This window comes from Erpetoichthys calabaricus, chromosome 17 (assembly GCF_900747795.2).
Source record: "Erpetoichthys calabaricus chromosome 17, fErpCal1.3, whole genome shotgun sequence".
NCBI classification, from domain to species: Eukaryota; Metazoa; Chordata; class Cladistia; order Polypteriformes; family Polypteridae; genus Erpetoichthys; species Erpetoichthys calabaricus.
Genome location: NC_041410.2, coordinates 31,459,490 through 31,477,797, shown reverse-complemented (window position 1 = coordinate 31,477,797; position 18,308 = coordinate 31,459,490). Strand labels below are relative to the sequence as shown.

The following is an 18,308-nucleotide window of genomic DNA, read 5'->3' as shown; positions in this document are numbered from 1 at the left end:
TCAGGCTCAAATACCCTAGAAATGCCTGGGTGACCTTTGTGTTGTCACCAGATTGACCTTACAAATGAACACAGAATTCTGGGCAAGATCTTCATGGAGACATGATTTCTCCAGAAATAGAAACTTGACATAGTGGTGCCTAGACAGGAATCAAAAATAGACAAAACAGGATTAAATTTGCAAACATGTTTTACACAAAATCATACCCCATATTTGAACTACTTGGGTTTTTAAAACGTACAGTATAATCCCTTTACAGAGTAGCTGGAACTGCACAGGAATTTACACAAAAAAAATCTTTATAGTTGGACATCATAACAGATTACGTGATGAATTAAACAGAGAACAACAATAGCACAGTTCTGCCCAATGACTGTTAGGGTTTTTAAAGTTCCTCTATTAAGAACTGAACTAAGCAATTTTGGAATCTCTTGTTGTAAACAGCTTGGAAAACCTGAACTAAGTGGTTTCTCAGTTTCCTGTGTGGGATTGGAGAAAAACTAAAGGGCTTTATTAATCAGTATTATGCTGTGAACTATTAGATTTTATGAAACTTGAGATACGTGTAATCACAAATAAGTAAACATTAAATAGGCAAAGAAAAGTATATTCTAATAATATGTTTATGGATTGTTAGATATAAAAAAGGAATTGTTTATTTCAAGACTTACATGATCTTGGAAGTGAAAGTCAATGGTGGAAAAAAATAATGAGGAGGATCCTAATTATTATGTGCAATATCTTCTTATAAAACGGGGTTGGGAGCAAATGGACAGATTATCTTGAAGATAGATAGATAGATAGATAGATAGATAGATAGATAGATAGATAGATAGATAGATAGATAGATAGATAGATAGATAGATAGATACTTTATTAATCCCCAAGGGGAAATTCACATACTCCAGCAGCAGCATACTGATAAAAGCAGCATTAATTAAAGAGTGATAAAAACACAGTGCAAGTTAAAAAAGTTCAAGGTGGAGAGTGCGAGGCAGGTATAACAGACAATAACATTGTACTGTATAATGTTAACGTTTACCCCCCCCCCCACCCCGGGTGGAATTGAAGAGTCGCATAGTGTGGGGGAGGAATGATCTTCTCAGTCTGTCAGTGGAGAAGGACAGTGACAGCAGTCTGTCGCTGGAGCTGCTCCTCTGTCTGGAGATGATACTGTTCAGTGAATACAGTGGATTCTCCTTGATTGATAGGAGCCTGCTCAGCGCCCGTCGCTCCGTCGCTTGAAGGTAGAGAAGAAAGTCTAAATATGTGTTATTATTGCTTAATCATTGTAAGAATATACATGTTATCACTACCTACTCTATATATTTCCAGCAGCTATACCACCTGCACTTCAGAACAGGTCATCCACCTGAAGCTAAGCAAGTTTGGGCCTGGCCAGTACTTGGATGGGAAACCATCTAGGAAAAGCTAGGATTGCTGCTGTAAGAGGTGTTGACAAGGCCAGTAAAGGGCGCTTACCCTGTGGTCTGTGTGTGGATCTCAATGTTCCAGTGTATAAATGGGCACACTGTGCTGTAAATATGGCGCCATCCATCGGATGATGCGTAAAACTGAGGTCTGGACTCTCTGTGGTCATTAAAGATCACTGGGCATCATTTTAAAAGAGTAGGGTTTATCTCGGTTCCTGCTCCATCACAGCCTTGTCCATTCTGGCACCCTAATCATGCCTTGTCTCTGATGGGCTACTTACCTCTATCACCCCTTCAACACCTAATAGCTGATATGAGGTGAGTGTACTGGTGCAAGAATGCCTGCCATTGCATCATACAGGTGGATGCTACACATTGGTGGTGGTTGAAGTGGCTCCTCTCAGTCTATAAAAAGTGCTTTGAGTAGTCAGAAAAGTGCTATATAAATGTAATTAACTAATCAATTATTATTATTATTAGTAGTAGTAGTAGTAGTATTATTATTATTATCCTTGCTTTAACAGTTTTGTACCTTAATGAAAATGATAAATATCTTTTAATATTAATTTGGTCTAGATTCCTATTTTGTTGTCTCAAAGGTACAAGTGTGGGGGTATCGCCTCAAGTGTTTCATTGAAGGAGCTAAGCAGGGTTAGAGATGTTAAATGCAGGTCTAGGACTAGGACCAGAGGTCTGGAAATGGAGGGTGAACCTTAAGGGCCCCAAGATCATCATAGCATTCCCATCCCTTAGCCTGGGAAAGAGAGACAGACAACCTGGGTATCCTTCCAGGCCGGATCCTTCAACAGTGCTTAAGTAATCCATCCAGGGTTCAACTCATGGTGCCATTGCTGCTGCTAGCCAACCAATAAAACTTTATATCTAAAAAGTGGAACTGCACACAGTAATACACCTTAATAGATGAACAAGTGTCTTATTGTGTGTTTGTGTATCTGTGTGTCTCTCTGGTTACTGTGTGTCTCATGCAATTTGGTATGGGATCCGTACATTAAAGCAGTACTAATGTTTGTGATGTGGCATCTATTGGAATGAAAAATGTATTGCTACATGCATTATAAAATGTATTCAAGTAGATGGTGCACTGCAAACGGTAATACTGAATACACTGAGGCCCATTATGTTTTTTTAATCTTACTTCTTCTGTTGGCCGTCTTATGTGCCTTGAGTGCATCGGCGCTTGTTCCAGTTGCCTATGTAACCTTTCTCACTGTTGCGAGGTGTGGCCCCCCGTTTCGTCACCTGCTGGCAATTTCAGCAGTGGGTGTAAACAGCCGCCCTCTTCTCTGAGCTGCAGATAACAAAATCCTTTGCTTAACCGATTATAAAAATGTCTTCTTTTCTGCATTGATCTCTTGGGTTCCTGGCTTTCACTGTATCCTTCTGACCTTAATTTTTGTCTAGCTGTTTGGCTTCCTTATTTCAGCGCTTACCCTGATTTTCACCCTTTTTTGTTTCATGTATCTCTCCTGGTTTCACCTTTAACAATGTTGTCAATTTGCTGACACAACAAGGTCTACATCTATCTATCTATCTATCTATCTATCTATCTATCTATCTATCTATCTATCTATCTATCTATCTATCTATCTATCTATCTATCTATCTATCTATCTATCTATCTATCTATCTATCTATCTATATTGTGGCAGACGAACAGATACCTTGCTCCACCGGGACGCCTGGATCAGGGAAGGACCAGGAAAGGGGCAATGTCTCACCTGGGTGCAATAGGGCAGCCCCCCTGATTTCTACCAAGGACCACAGATATGTATGAACTGTATGTAAATATATATTTTTTAAAGTTTTTTAAGCACAAAAATAGTTAATTATACCATAGAATGCACAGTGTAATAGTAAAGAAAATGTAAAAACATTGAATAACACTGAGAAAGCCTTGAACAATAGAGAAAACTAACATTATAAGAGTTTGCGCTAGACCCTTACGAACCGCTCACTATAAGCACTTTTTTTATGAGTTTTAAGCACAGGGAAAAATGAAATGCCACTTCTCTTGCGAAGCTTTTCAACCCATCCTCTACTGGCTTTAAATTCCTCACCTCCGCCACTTGAAGAAGGATTTTTTTCAGCAAATCGCCATGAATCTTCCTGGCTTTCTCGCATATGATTGCCTCGCTTATGCTATCCCCTGTAAGTTGCTTCTCATTCAATCACACTAGCAACAGTTTTTCCACCTCTTCCAGCACTTGAGGCCTCTGCTTGGTTAACATTGTAACTCCTTTTGCAACATCAGCTGCTTTGTTAGGCCCTGTATACGCAATCAAAAAAAATGGGAAATGGAGAATGGGAAATCATTGGCGCGTACAAATCAGAAGGGAAACTGGCCTCCAGTGTTTTTGTTCGCCACCAGAGTGTGTGGTCATGAACAGATGCAAAATTTTGGCAAACTTTTTGATCGTAACTCGATTTGTACATGTTCGGAAATGTTCATGACCAGAGGTTCTACTGTATATATATGGAAGCGAAAGTTTGTGATATGGTTTGCATATTTGTAGTTGGAAACCCACAAAGGGAGAGAATGAATCACGTATCATAAAGTAATTTTTATTTAGGCGAGTGTGTGCATGCTTGGGGGTAATGAGGTGGGGTTAGGAGGGTCATAAAGTTTTATTTATTATGAGGATGTTCATCTTCTTAAGTTTGCAGAATAAGAATTAGAATAAGAATAGCACACAAACCTATGAACAATCTGCGCACTGTCCCTATTTAATGCCAAAAACAAGAAATCGGCAGCAGAGACACGAAACGCAGTTTATAGCATTCCATGCAGTTCTTACCCAGCAGTATACATAGGACAAATGTCAAAAGAATCGCAACACGTATACAGGAGCATCAAAACACCGTCAGAAGGAAGGACTCACATTCACTGATTTATACGCACACAAATTCAACCGGACATACATTTAACTGGGATAATGTACAAGTAAGATTTAAGGCCAGTACTAAAAGTGCCAGAGAACTGGCTGAATCTTGGCTATCAAACATAAAATGCCATTAACAGATAATTTGGACATGAACACAGCATATGCAAACTTAAGAAGAAGAACATCCTCATAATAAATAAAACTTTACGACCAACACCCTCCTAACCCCACCTCATTACCCCAAGCATGCACTAATTTTGCTATATATTGCCTTTGATTCTTGTATGTCTAATCATTATCCTCTGATGACGGCTCAGGAATAAAAACTACTTTATGATACGTGATTCATTCTCTCCCTTTGTGGATCTCCAACTATATATATATATATATATATATGTGTGTGTGTGTGTGTGTGTGTACTTTATTTATTCCCAAGAAGAAACTCCCATGCTCCAAAATACTGCCTAACAGAACAGACACAGTGCAAATTAATAAGCACAAAATGCAATCTAATACACAAGTGCACAATCTAGAACTATATACACAAAAGCACTTCAGTAATGTACAGGTATCCTTGATGTAATCATATATCATTACTTTAACTGATTTCTGTGTGGTGTCTCTAAACAAATACTCCCCCAATGCCAGAGTGTCTAGGTTGAAGACTGACATGATGTTAGGTGGCATTTTCCAACCAAACTAAAAAGAGCCTCATTAGTGTCTCTTAGCATACCGTGGTGGAATAAATATTTAGTATTCTGAAAACTAAATTATGACAACTTTATATATTACACTTATATAAAGTGTAATTTAGGTTGAACCATACATTCATAGGAGAATAAATGGTTCTTAAGGAGAAGTTTTTATGTTCTTATATACTGAAGTATTAATAGAAACCCTTGTTATCCTGCCTCTCAAACACTCCTTCAGTAGGAATGTCTAAATAAAACTTACTGAAAGGAGTAGCAAAAGGTGAATGTGCTTCTCCCATCTCAGCTATCATTATGGAGGAGGCCTATCAGAATCACATCACATTAGGAGGCCGTGCAAACAAACGTCACATACGGTTTTAAACACACCACTCGCTCGATTTCTTTCATACTTCTCCTGTGTCCTAGGTCGAGGTAAGATTTGACTTTCTCCTTTTCACTAAAGGTTTGGGATCGGGGAACACAAAGAAATAATTCTACAAAACTGTAGTTGTTTCTCAAAATGTTCATCTTTGAATATTTATACCAAAGCTAACTATTTGAAATTCAAACCCTTCATGTCAAAGGGGTGGATTTTCCAGATCTTAATTTAATAAAATCCATCCATTCTTTACCAAATCAAGCTAATTAAGTCCAGGACTGAGGGGCCAAAGCCCATCAAACTCATCAAGTCAACATCTGGGGGAAGGCAGAAACCAAATCTACATGAGGTATAAGTCCATTACAAGGCACACGCTCTCACTCAATCGCACACGGCTAATAGAGCGACCAGTTAATGTAACACACATGACTTTGTGATGTCGGAAGAAAGCCAGCAAACCCACACAGAGAGTGATCAGATCAGAATGTGAATCCAGAGTTCTGGAGGGCTGAGGCAGCAGTGCTAAACACCGCACCACCCTATTTTTTTCAAAAGGATTTTAAACAAATGTAACTGTCAGTGTGAGGACCATAAAGTTCACTACTTGATGGATTTGCATTTACTTTGTTAAAGAAATGGATGTATGATATATATAGTAGATTGGCAGATTTTCCTTTCACAAAAACATAATACTGCTGTGAGTAGGTTTTCACTTTTAGAAAAGGCTTTGTCTGGAGAGGATTGTTATTGTGCTTGTTGGTTTCACCTATCGATTCATCTGCTACTGAGATCAGATTGTCTTTGAATGATTTCATCTTTTTGTTTCTTTTTTAGGATTTTTTAATGTTATTTAATGTTGAAAGTTTGACTGTTTTCAATGCCGAGCATTCTATTTTGTGTGTGCTTGTTATATCCTGCTGGCACCCCATCCAAAGTGCACTAACTTAAGTTAATGGACTAATGGTTATTGCCCTGTTTTGCCAATGGAAATATGAACCTATGTCTATCTAGTCCAATAGGCAAAGGGCTCACCTCGGTAATATTAAAACTGCAAGTCCTACAGAACAGTTTGTGTTTGACCTGCTTTTGGTGGTGCTAAAATCCTCTGACTAAGTTTTTCATTTACTAGTCTATCAACATCCTCGCTTGCAGTTACAAAATTTGACTGAATGAGATGGTGTATGCAAGTGCCCAATATGACACCATATAATTAGAAACACAACATCAGAAAGGGACCTAGAATAGAAACATTACAGTTCTGGAGTGAAGTTAGCTAGAAAAGGTGGCGTGAAGACCTAGTGAGGACAGCTTTTGGACATCTGAAAAGGAAAGTGTGCCAAGCCTGGTCCATTAAAGAAAGTGGACAAGTTTCAGAATGTACAGGTAATGTCAGACAACTCCCATAAGAGAAACTAGACGCCATTGATGAGAAAAGTGAGGTTATGCCTGTTCTAAACAGTCTGTTACCACCCTGACTCCCACCAGGAACAAAGTGAGGCTGAAGATCAGATGGACCAGAGAGTTGAATCGATCACCTTACAGGATCAAAGCAATTTATATATTGAACCAGTAAACAACAAAATTGTGTCTTTAACTGTTAGATATTATAAGCGGAAAGGCAGATAAAGTTATTGACCAAAACACCTGTTTGTAACCATACATGTAATAATGAGCAAAGAAATATGCATTCTGTTTTCATAATATTAGATAGCTGAAGTATACTGATATGTATGGTATAGACAAGATTCTGACTTCAAGTGTGCAGTACATCGTTACAAATCTGGATTGGGCAGACTCCAGAGGTAACCTCTTAGCTGAAATGATATTTTTTTGGCTCAGTTCTTCAGTTTACTATAATTTGGCTGTCACTTTTATCCAATGTGATTTACAACATTTGAGATACAATTGGTCACATTTCTTTTGTTTTTCCAATTGGAGCACAGGCAGGTGAAGTGACTTAATAAATGGACACACCGTCTCCACACCCACAACCTCAGGGTTTGAGATCCAAAGCCTTAATCGCTATGCCATCCTGACTGCCTAGTTTAGGGAGGAACCTTTCTAGTAGCGATGAGCAAAAACAACTTGTGTGAAACTGAACTCACAGGGAAACTTAGAGAAACATAATGTGCTTTGCCACAAGTGAAATGTGTGATTTTAGCACACACTTTGGTCTCGTTCGTGGCTGCGCTAGCATTTTCTGTTGCTCTATTCATGACCGTAAATGATAACCACCACTAATTATATGGCCTTTCCTATGGTATAAGACTTTCATAAATGTAAGAGTATTGCTGTTTTATGCTTTGATGTAGTCTCTATACATTTTGTTTGTAATCCAGTAGTTTAAGTAGATTATAAATGGATTGATACAGTCATATTTATTTATTTTTGTGAACTATAGGTATATTTTTCTTTTCATGAATTTCACATTCCCCTGTAAATGATGCTAAAGCAAACTAGCAGTTTACTATACATATGAGGCAAACGGATGTAAGTTTGACTTAATACGACTATAATAATATTTAAATATTAACAATATAACATCATAATATATTTGTTAATTCCTCAATGGTACTTCAATTTTCTTACAGAATACAAATAAAAAAATGCATTTAAAAGCTTTTTACAATTATTAAAATGCATATCACTGAAATTCAGAACTGTTTTTCTTGATTTCTTTTTGCTAGCTTAGATTAGAAAAAATTTATTTTAAATTTGTTGTTTGGGTTAGTTCACTCTCCACTGATAAGACTGATACATGAATCACAGGGATATATAATTTCACAAATGACACTAACATTTTATTATAATTATAATTTAGAATTTTTTTATTATTATTTTAGTACTATAAAAAAGCATAATATACTATACATCTTTTTGATTATTCAAATTTAAGAAATGTCACAGTTGTAGGACTCTCTCTGTCTGCCATCTTCTTTTACATCTGGAGCAGATAAAATTTGTGAGAATCACATACATCATAGGGATATATAATTTCACAAATTATACTAATATTTTATTATAATTATAATTATAATGTAGAATTTCAATTATTTTGGTAATATACATCTTGTTGTTTATGCAAATCAAGGAATGCCATGGTTACAGGAATCTGTCTTTGACATCTGATGTGATTAAATATTTTAGGGATTCCTAGATAGATAGACAGAACTTTATTTGTTCCCAGGGGGACCTTTAGCACACACACAATCCTTATAAAACTGCTTGTAATGGCAATGCACTGTGCTTGCAGAATAAAAGAAGAAAAATATACAGTATGTATAAAATCTGCACTACGGTGGGTTGGCACCCTGCCCAGGATTAGTTCCTGCCTTGTGCCCTGTGTTGGCTGGGATTGGCTCCAGCAGACCCCCGTGACCCTGTGTTCGGATTCAGCGGGTTGGAACATGGATGGATGGATGGATGGATAAAATCTGCATTGACTCAATGTCAAAATAAGGATGGAAAACAAGAAAAAGAACAAAGTTGCCAAAAGGGGACAATACAAAAACAAAAGCTAAAAATCCAAATTTACATCTGAAAATAAAGAAACAAGGACAATTAGCATAGAGAGAACTTCAGTGAAGCTGAGTGTGGTGCATCCCGGGCATTAGAAGACCAGCCATAAAAGGCGTGTGTAGCTCATCAGCTGTTAAGACCATTCATTGCTAGCAGCTAGTACGTCAAAATAAAACTTAAAAATATTTATTTATGTGATGGGGGTTAGATAGTTGTAAAGAGTCTCAGTGTTTGTAAGTCGGGGTTTGCATTTAGGTTGGGGAGCATGAACTGGTACAGCGTGTTGCAGCACCCACCACACAATGAAACAGCTTGGGATCCTAGTTGGTAACTCCCCAGCCAGACACGCAGTCCAGTCCTACCCTCCGCAAATGACCATCTGTCTGCCGCAGCCAGGTGTCGAGTGAGTGTCCCTTTGGCTTGGTCCAGCTGCTCGGCCCTCAACAATGAGGATCCTGAAAGCCGGATCACCTTCAGGGAATTGAGCCAAATGGCTGTACTGCTGTGACGCTCCCTCACAATGCAGATAATGTACCTCATTCAGGACTCCGTGAGCAACTGCTCATTTGACACAAAGTCAAACCAGTGGCACTAAAGGATTCTCTGGAGAGACACAGTACCAAAGGAGTCCAGTCTTCATCTCAGGTCACTGGATAGCGTCCATATTGTTAAATAAAAATGCCAACCACCCCCTTCAAATTTTGTCACTGTAGACAACCATCTAGTTTGCCTGACTGTATGTAAAATGAAATCTGCTCTGTCTCTCATCGCTACTTGGTAGTCAAGGGAAGGAGGGAGTACATTATAATTTGCTCTCATTTATTATTTTTGGAGTCTGCCTAACATAAATGAATGCGAAGAAGAAAATGTTAAGAATAAAATAATGACTGCAACCGTAAGGTGTCCATAGGCCAGAAAAAGCTTAGAATTACAGTAGCTCAGCTAAGGTGCCTGAGAGGCATATGCGGGTGACCAGTTTAGTGTCTTAAAGAACTGGAAAGGTCTGACAGTTCCAGAGGAGTCCATATTACAATTCTGTACTATTATTTTTCTTACTGATAAGTGATATTTGAGTCTTGTTTAACAGCGACCATGAACATTATTTATTACATGCAGAGTACAGATGAATAGGTCAAGTAAACTAACCAGGGTCCACCCTTAGTAATCATGGCACATTTCTCCACCTGGCATCAAACCTCATTGTACCCGTCAAACACACAGGAGACTTAATTTACTAAGCTATACAAGATCGTGTTTAATCTGGGTGGCAAGCGTCTTTCTTATCTGTAAGGGAGGTGCCATGGCCTGGCTTGCCCTCTGAATGCACTTACAGAGTTTTAACATAACATAGCCTTTATAATAACTTTGTTTAGAGTTTTATGTAGTTTTACCAGCCACAACAGAAAGTCAGAGACTGATGCTTTTGTTCTCTTATTTTAATTATTAACCGATAATCTTTTGTTATTCAAGTTTTTTGTTTTATCAGTTCCTAATGGAAGTCACTTCAAGGCAGAGGCTCCATTTAGTAAGCAGCCTGCAACTATCAATCCATTGTTTAAGGTTCTTCAAATGGACGTGAAATTAATTCTGGTCGATCTTATTTTTATCATCCTTGAGAAAATTTAATTGAAATTTGTATTTCTTTTTAAAGGTTTTATTTAAAAATTAATCCATGACAACAATGCCAAAGACAATATTTGTAATGTATTTATATTTATTCCTATAGGTTCGCTAGTAAAGTTGCCAGAAAAACAACTCTTGGGAGTACACGGGGTGCTGGAGCACTTAACGTTTTGCCCCCAGTTAAGATAATGATTCTCATTTAGGTCCATTATGTCTACTTCTCCTTGGAAAGACTGTATGGCTGACTTTAACATGTAGATACTCTGAATGGTGGTTTAAAATATTACTATTAGAAATACAGTCCTACTTTTTTAATCTATTTACTCCAATAAATGAAAAAAATGGAACCACTGGCTACCTCTGCTGCATTAGGCACAAGGGAGTTTAATTCAAGACACAAACAGGCACACACCCACACTGGGTCAAATTAGAATGGTGGACTTGTACAACGTTTCGATGTTTGTAATGTGGGATGAAAATGAGAGTCCATGGAGAAAACGTAGAGGAAATCAAACTCCACACTGACAGGGAACTGAATCCACTGGAGTGGTGAGGCAGCGATGTCAACCATTGCTTTCCCACCTATAAATAAATATTCTGATTAAACATGCCTGTCTGCTGGACTATCAAAAAACCATTTTCATGATGTGAATATATGTGAATATCAATCTTTCATGTAAATGGAACCTTTAGGAGATAATATGGGCCTTCAATTGTCACCTTTTTCATGTACCAGCCTTTCTCTGTTCTCCTCAGAGTTTCTATATTTAAAGTCAATATGGTGTTAACACACCTGACAATAGTGTGTACCTTTAAAGAGTTTGCTTTTCTTTGGTTAAGATGAGATAAGATCAAAGCTAAACTGGAGTTAAGATTAATGAGAATGGAAGTGTAGCTTTATGACATTGCTTTGTAGGCCATTAACAAATCCCTTCTGTCACCTGATGAATGGTCTTTGTGAACAGATTTTAAACAATGAAGGGTAATAACTTTAAAGAGGCCTGTAACTTGCACCCCATCTAGAACTGAATTCTGCCATTGTGCTTAGTGCTGCTGAGAAAGGTACCTGCCCTTGTGATCCTCAACTGTACAAGCAGGTTAAGTAAATAGGTGAACCTTTTAAAAAGATCATCTTGTTAGGCTTTGGCCACAGAGTTGCGCAGGAGACTGGAAAAGGGATCATGTCTCCAAGGTACAAAATCTTTATTGCTGAACTGGCTGGCACAAACACAAGGCCTTATTGAGAAGGGGTTTGTCAACAGCTGAAAGCACACAGCTTACAGTTGTCAAACGTGGCAGTCCAGCTCCTATCTCCAGGTCAAAGAAAACAAAAAGTTCACAACAACAAGCAGATTCAATGGCTCGGAAGCAGCGACTGGAGCAGACACAGTCTGAGGAAGAGAGGACAGGAGAGTGAGCTCTTATGTTAGCCGGGACTCTGTCTTTTAAATGTTCTAAACCTTGTGAGAGAAGCATGTTGCGTGGTAAGCCTGTAAACATGCTGCTGATCCCACAAAGGCGACGGGTAAGAGTGTGTGTTGTTTCTCTTTGAAATACTGTTTAAAAGGCAGTTTCTGAATGGCAACTATGTTTCTTTGCCATAGGTTTACTGTTTAACAGAGAGACAGCTCGCAGTAAAGACTGTAAGAGCGTGCAGCTGGCGGCGCTATGCGGGAGGAGAAACGGAGCAGGGGAAATATTGAACTGCACATGAGCGATGGTTGTTGACATTATGGGCAGCTAACCGGTGGAAACACAGTCACAATATTCAGAAAGATTATATTGTCACTGGTGATGCTAGACTTTTACCATAGATATCAAACTGTAAGACACCCACACATCCACCCATCGCTTATCTGAACCATTAGTTCAGCCAGAGGGAGTGATGGAGTAAGACCTAACCCAGGTTGTTTTAGCGGTAGGGCAGAAATCAGTCTTAGATGGGACTTCATCCATTATTCTAAGAGACTGGAGCCTATCAGATGGGGCTTGCATTTTTAAACGTTCTGTTCCATTATGGATACTCCAAATTAAATTTCTTCATGGATGGTATAATACTGGCAGTAAATTAAAAATATGACAGCCACATATACTCTCCACTTACTACTTTTCTTAGCTGAATTTCAGATCACACAGGCTGAGAATTTCATTTCAGAAAAAAATGGGAAAATGAACTCACAATTTTTGTATGCACCCATTTGAACAGCATTATATGTCTCTTTGTTTCTTGAAATTTAAAGTGGATTGCCTTTCCCATGTTAGCAATCCTTCATTAGCAAAGATTTGGGAGTCTATCCCCGGAGCATTTGGATGTGAAGCAGGATATGGAGGGCTCACTCTTGAATACATCTGTTCACAGCCAGCTCAGAGTCAAAAGTGACAGGAGGAAAACCAGAATACCCAGAGATTAATCCACACATACAGTACATGGGTAGAACATGTAAACTGTGCCCAGACAGTTCCCCATCTAGGATTGAAGGCAGTAGAGCAAACCACAGCTCTAACCCCTCCATTTAAATGTATGTTTATTTGCTTATCAGAAACTTTAATCCAAAGCAATTTACAAAAGAAGTCAACATAATTAAGCAAACATCAGTCTAGTGGACTGTTTTAGAACAAATGTAACAGGAGAAAGGTACAAATTGATCATGACCCCATCAGTAGTGCATAGGTGGCAGTTACCTGAGATTGATGGGAACTTGTTTAATAAAGAAATTTAACCGACATTTTAGAGATGACAGCTGGCCACAGAATATGTAAAGATTGATCAAAACAGGTAGAATTTGAGATGTGTTCTTTAGATTTTAAAAAAGGAAGGCTGTACTTCCACACCCCTTATAGAATCACTGCAGTTCCATGTTAGTTTGGAGAGAGTTACCCATGATGTTTGATTCCTAGCCTGGTCATTTTTTTAACAAAATTTACATGAGATTTGTTCATTCTCTCCATGTCTCATTCGGTTAGGCTAAATGATGACTTTGGATTGGCCCAGTGTGAGAGTGTGTGTGGGATTTAGAAACATGAACTATTAGTGTCCCATTCAGGGCTGGCATTGCTGGCATCAGATTCAGTGTCCCGTGACCTCAAATTCCAAAGAAAACATTCAGATAAAAGACTAATCTATGGACAGGAATTAGTCTTGCTGAGCCAGACATATAATATACAGTACATGTGTGGAGACTATCATGACTGAATTTTGCTTAAAACTGTGTGGGAATATTTAAAAAGCTCATTGAGTGTCACAATCCTAAACCAATCCAACACCTCATGAAGGTGGCATTCAAAGTAGGGATAGTGATTTTAAGCTGGAAAGAGCGGAGGTGCTCTCATTAACCTGGTCCAACAGACTGCAAATCACTGATTACAATGAACTGTACAGTCGAAATGCCTCCTAAAAACCCCTATTAAACAAATAAGTGTTTGTCGCATGAGCAGAACAAACATTGCACCTGTTAAAAAAATATAACCTACTGCAAGAGAAAAGCATTTCTGTAACATCAGATTATACATTGGCTTTCAAATGCATCAATGGACAAGTGAACATTACATTGTAACAGGTTCAGTTACAATGAGAGCGTTGGAGTTGATGTAAGCTTGAAAGAATTTACAGCTGTGTTTGAAAGAATAGGATTTGCAAGGTACTGTATGTATTTGAGTAAACGGTGTGTCACATCTCGTCAAAAGGAGGTGAAAAGGACCGCTGTTAAGAGAGTTAATAATGAAGAGCCACAGGAAATGCTGATTTCAGTACACAAAACACCCAAATCAATAAATATACCTAATGACACTATAGTAGAAGGCTTCACAGCATCCACCTTCTGACTGCAAGTCTAAATGAATAACTAAAGTAAGTTAACATTCCTGTCTAAGTGGAAATGTATGTAAACATGTTAGGGCAGAATATAGTCGGAGCGCTACAACACACATTACATATCCAAAGACTACAATGCTTATCTAAACTCTACTTGCTGCTGTTACGCCATTTATTGATGGAATAGTCAAAATGACAGAAAGATATCATAGCTGACAGAAGTACTTCTCAAACGCATGGGGCCAAATGCCTGCAGTGGTCTAGGTGTGCGTATGTGTCTGTCTCTTCTGTCACCCCTTTCACTATAACATACAAATTAATCATTAAGCGTCACTTGCCTTGTGGTAACAGCAAATTTCACTTTTTATTTTCTCTTAGTGTCAGGTTTTTTGTTCAGTTTCTTATGGTTTCTCCCTGAACCCTGGCAGTTTAATATACACGGACTGAAGGAATTGAGGGTGGGTGCCTTAGGAAGTATCCTTGTGGGCATTGATTTTGGAGCAGAAGATATTCACTGCAAACATTTTAACAAGTTGTCCCCAGACGTGTTTTCTCTTTTTAGAGAATCATGTCTGGCCCCCTAAGATAATAAAACACTAAGAATCTGAAACAACTGAACCATTCAAAAATAACCAAAAAAACAATTAAAACTACATTATATTATGCAGTGACTGTTTTTAATTTTTAGCTAAAAAAGCTATCTCATTCAAGAACTTGCAATGTGTAATCAGCACATTGCTGAGCACAAAATGAGAAACCATAATTTATATGTAGCATTTTTGAAACTGGGTGGCACATTATTATATTGTCCATATTTAGAAGTTTTAAGAAACCTCATTTAAAACGTTCTCCAGGTATATGTGTACACAGTATATGAATATGCCTATTTGTATGCATCTCTTATATTTTGGTTTGGAACAATGGATCAGGCCTTTAATGACCTCTTGGGCACAGCCATCAGCAGTGTATCTGTCTGCGGAGAGAGTGTCGACCTTGTTGAGAGGTTTACTTATCCCAGCAGTGACATCCATGTCTCTGGTGACTCTTCCTGTGAAGTCAGTAGACGGATTGGAAGGACATGGGGGGTCATGAGGTCGCTGGAAAGGAGTGTGTGGCGCTCCCGATATCTATGCAAAAGGACAAAGGTCCAAGTCTTTAGAATCCTGGTGCTTCATGTCTTGTTATATGGTTGCAAGACATGGACACTATCCAGTGACCTGAGACGAAGTACTGGTACTGTGTCTATCTGGAAAAGCCTTGGGTACCATTGGTTTGACTTTGTGTTGAATGAGCAGTTGCTCATGTAGTCCCGAAAGAGGCACATTACTTGCATTGTGAGGGAGCGTCAGTTACAGCACTACAGCCATGTGGCACATTTCCCCGAGGGTGACTCGAGTGGCTGGACCAGGCCAAGGGGTTGCCAACGTAACACCTGGCTGTGGCAGATTTCTGGAGGGTGGGACAGCACCGCGTGTCTGCCTGGGGGGGTTATTATCCTGATTTGTTTCATCGTGTAGTGGGTGCGGCAACACACTGTACCAGTGCATGCTCCCCAACTTGACTTGACTTGACAATGGATCACAAATCGAGTCTGGTAGATGTTTGTGGATTCTTCATGTCACGCCTTTTTTGTATGTGAACTTCTTCAGTGCTCTGTTTTTTCTCCAACATCCCAAAGATACTTTGGTGACTGTAAATATCCCATTTGTGTGTGTGTGTAAGTGGCACTGTGATGAGCTGGAGTCCTGTTAGTTTGGATACTTAAATTGGGACATCCTGACATCCAGAATTACATCATTTTTAAACATTTTATGTTGAACTAATGCACTTTACGCATTTTGTTATGTGCCATTCTGTGGATTACCTTTAATATTTGTATCAAGAAGAGTACTTTTTTGGAGTACATGGCATTAAATTATCCATTTCAGATGACACAGAGAACTGTTCTTCATTAAATGAATGAAACCTATTTAATTTTGTAATGGTTTTAATACATAAAACATTGCAGAAAGTTCACAAAATGATAGAAAGCCTTTAAGTACAATGTGCTGATGAATACTTCTCTTTATTCTACAGAGCTTTTAACAATGGCCTACCAAACAGAAATCATCACCAACCAGCCACAAGTGACTGTCACTAGTTACACTATCTCCTCTACAACCACAGATTGGTCATCTGACGTGTGTGACTGCTGTCAGGACTGTGGGATCTGTAAGTGAATTTTATTAACTTTTAATCGCTCTTCATGGGACAGTGGGGTATTGCTGCTGGACAACTCCAGGAGGCCGAGTTGCAAACTTGGCCTGGTGGTTGTCAGTGTAGAGTTTGCATGTTCTTCTTGTACCTTTCTCTGGGTGCTACAGGTATAGGTTTCTTTCCAAATAATAAAGACATACAGGTCAGGATAACATGCAAATCCAGTCTCACCCTGAGGGTGCACTGCAATAGTTTAATGTCCCGTTCAGAGTTTGATCTTGCTTTGTTCTCAGACCCGTCAGGATAGGGACCTTAAATTAAATTAAGCAGGTTTGATAATAATTGAACAGATTGGTGATCGGAAGTCTGGAGTTTGATGTTCAACATCATGGTTTCTTTTCCCCAGGTCTGTGTGGTACCTTCCTTCCTTGTTTATTAGCCTGCAAAGTGTCTCAGGATTTTGGAGAATCCTGCTGCCTACCATGCCTTCCTGGATCAATGATTGCTCTCCGTACTGGAATTCGTGGAAAATATAACATCGAGGTACACATCATGTTGCTAATGTTACCAGTACATTTTACATCATGTCTGTTTCAAACATGTCCTGATTACTTCTCAAGCAGATATTTAATCAAAGACTGATTATCTTTCCTCCATCTTTTATTATATTCCCTAAAATACTAGAAAATTGTAAAATAAGGAATTTTTATAGTCTTTTCTTTTGTCTTCTGCAGGGTTCAATCTGTTGTGACTGGGTGGTCATGTCCTGCTTGGCCCCCTGTGGATTATGCCAGATGGCCAGGGAAATGAAAAGTCGACAATAAAAGGCACCAGATAAACAGTTGCATGATCTCCCTGAGAGTAACAATTGTAAAATATCCAACACCAGAATGTCAATTTTGCCTTAAAGTTCCTCTGTCATAAAGTCCTTGCATTTGTGCCACAGGGACATCCTGTAATTTATACTTCAGTACAATGTAAATGCTGCTGTGGTTATTAAAGTTCTGAGGAGGTACCAGCAGATCACAGATATTAGACTAACATCAGCCTCAATGACAACAAGCGTCAGGTCATGAATGTCGCTTGAAAAAGATTTATTATATGCATCCTTTATATTATCTTTGAAAATTGAAAAATGAATTTGCTAGTATAATAAATGTATAAAAATAACAATGTACACATGCTTCATTAATCTCATCTTGAAACCTTGGACATTTCCCCTCTTTTTTAACAATTTGGTAAATTTTAAGAGGAATTATGAATGTTGAAGGCATTCTTCATAGTAGTTACCTGACCTCTGCCCCTCACACCAGTGTTGATGAGTAGAGGGATATGGAGATGCTGAGCTTTATCATAATATCTCAAGATTTTTTAGACTTTTCTATTTTTTACAGATTACTGTTAACTGTAAAGTTTATAAAGCAATTAATGATAATAAAATAATGTGCTCTAAACTCTGTGTAGATGAGTGTTATCATTGGATGAGAGGATTGTGGCTGTTGGGCATTGAGTGAGATGTTCTGGTCTCAAGTTCCATGTCTGCAATGGAAGTTTAACTTTGTTAATCAAACATTTTTTAGTTTCTTTGTTTTGTCAAAGTCTTCGCATATACATTGCAAAAATTTTTTTCATTAGTGTATGAATCAAGATATGAATGTCAAACGACTAAAGGTATGTCATGGATGTTCTAGCAAACACTGAGGAGTTGCATAGTGTGGGAGAACATGCAATGCTACTGCTTCTGATCCAAAC

General features: G+C 38.5%; 1 protein-coding gene across 3 annotated transcripts in view; it reads left to right on the top strand.

Annotated features, from left to right (window-relative positions):
• The window catches only part of cnfn (cornifelin), a 47,070-nt gene extending 29,341 nt beyond the window's left edge, over positions 1–17,729 (top strand). Inside the window, exons 1-4 of one of the 3 annotated variants that reach the window (XM_051920644.1) lie at positions 5,323–5,460; positions 16,437–16,571; positions 16,963–17,099; positions 17,291–17,729. In XM_051920644.1, the coding sequence (XP_051776604.1) occupies positions 16,448–16,571; positions 16,963–17,099; positions 17,291–17,380 (351 nt within the window). In that variant the 5' untranslated portion in view covers positions 5,323–5,460; positions 16,437–16,447 and the 3' untranslated portion in view covers positions 17,381–17,729. Of the gene's footprint in view, positions 1–5,322; positions 5,461–14,335; positions 14,397–16,436; positions 16,572–16,962; positions 17,100–17,290 lie in introns of those variants that run through there. The other 2 variants (XM_051920645.1, XM_028822525.2) reach the window with 2 other exon arrangements.
• The last annotated feature ends 579 nt before the right edge of the window (positions 17,730–18,308 follow it).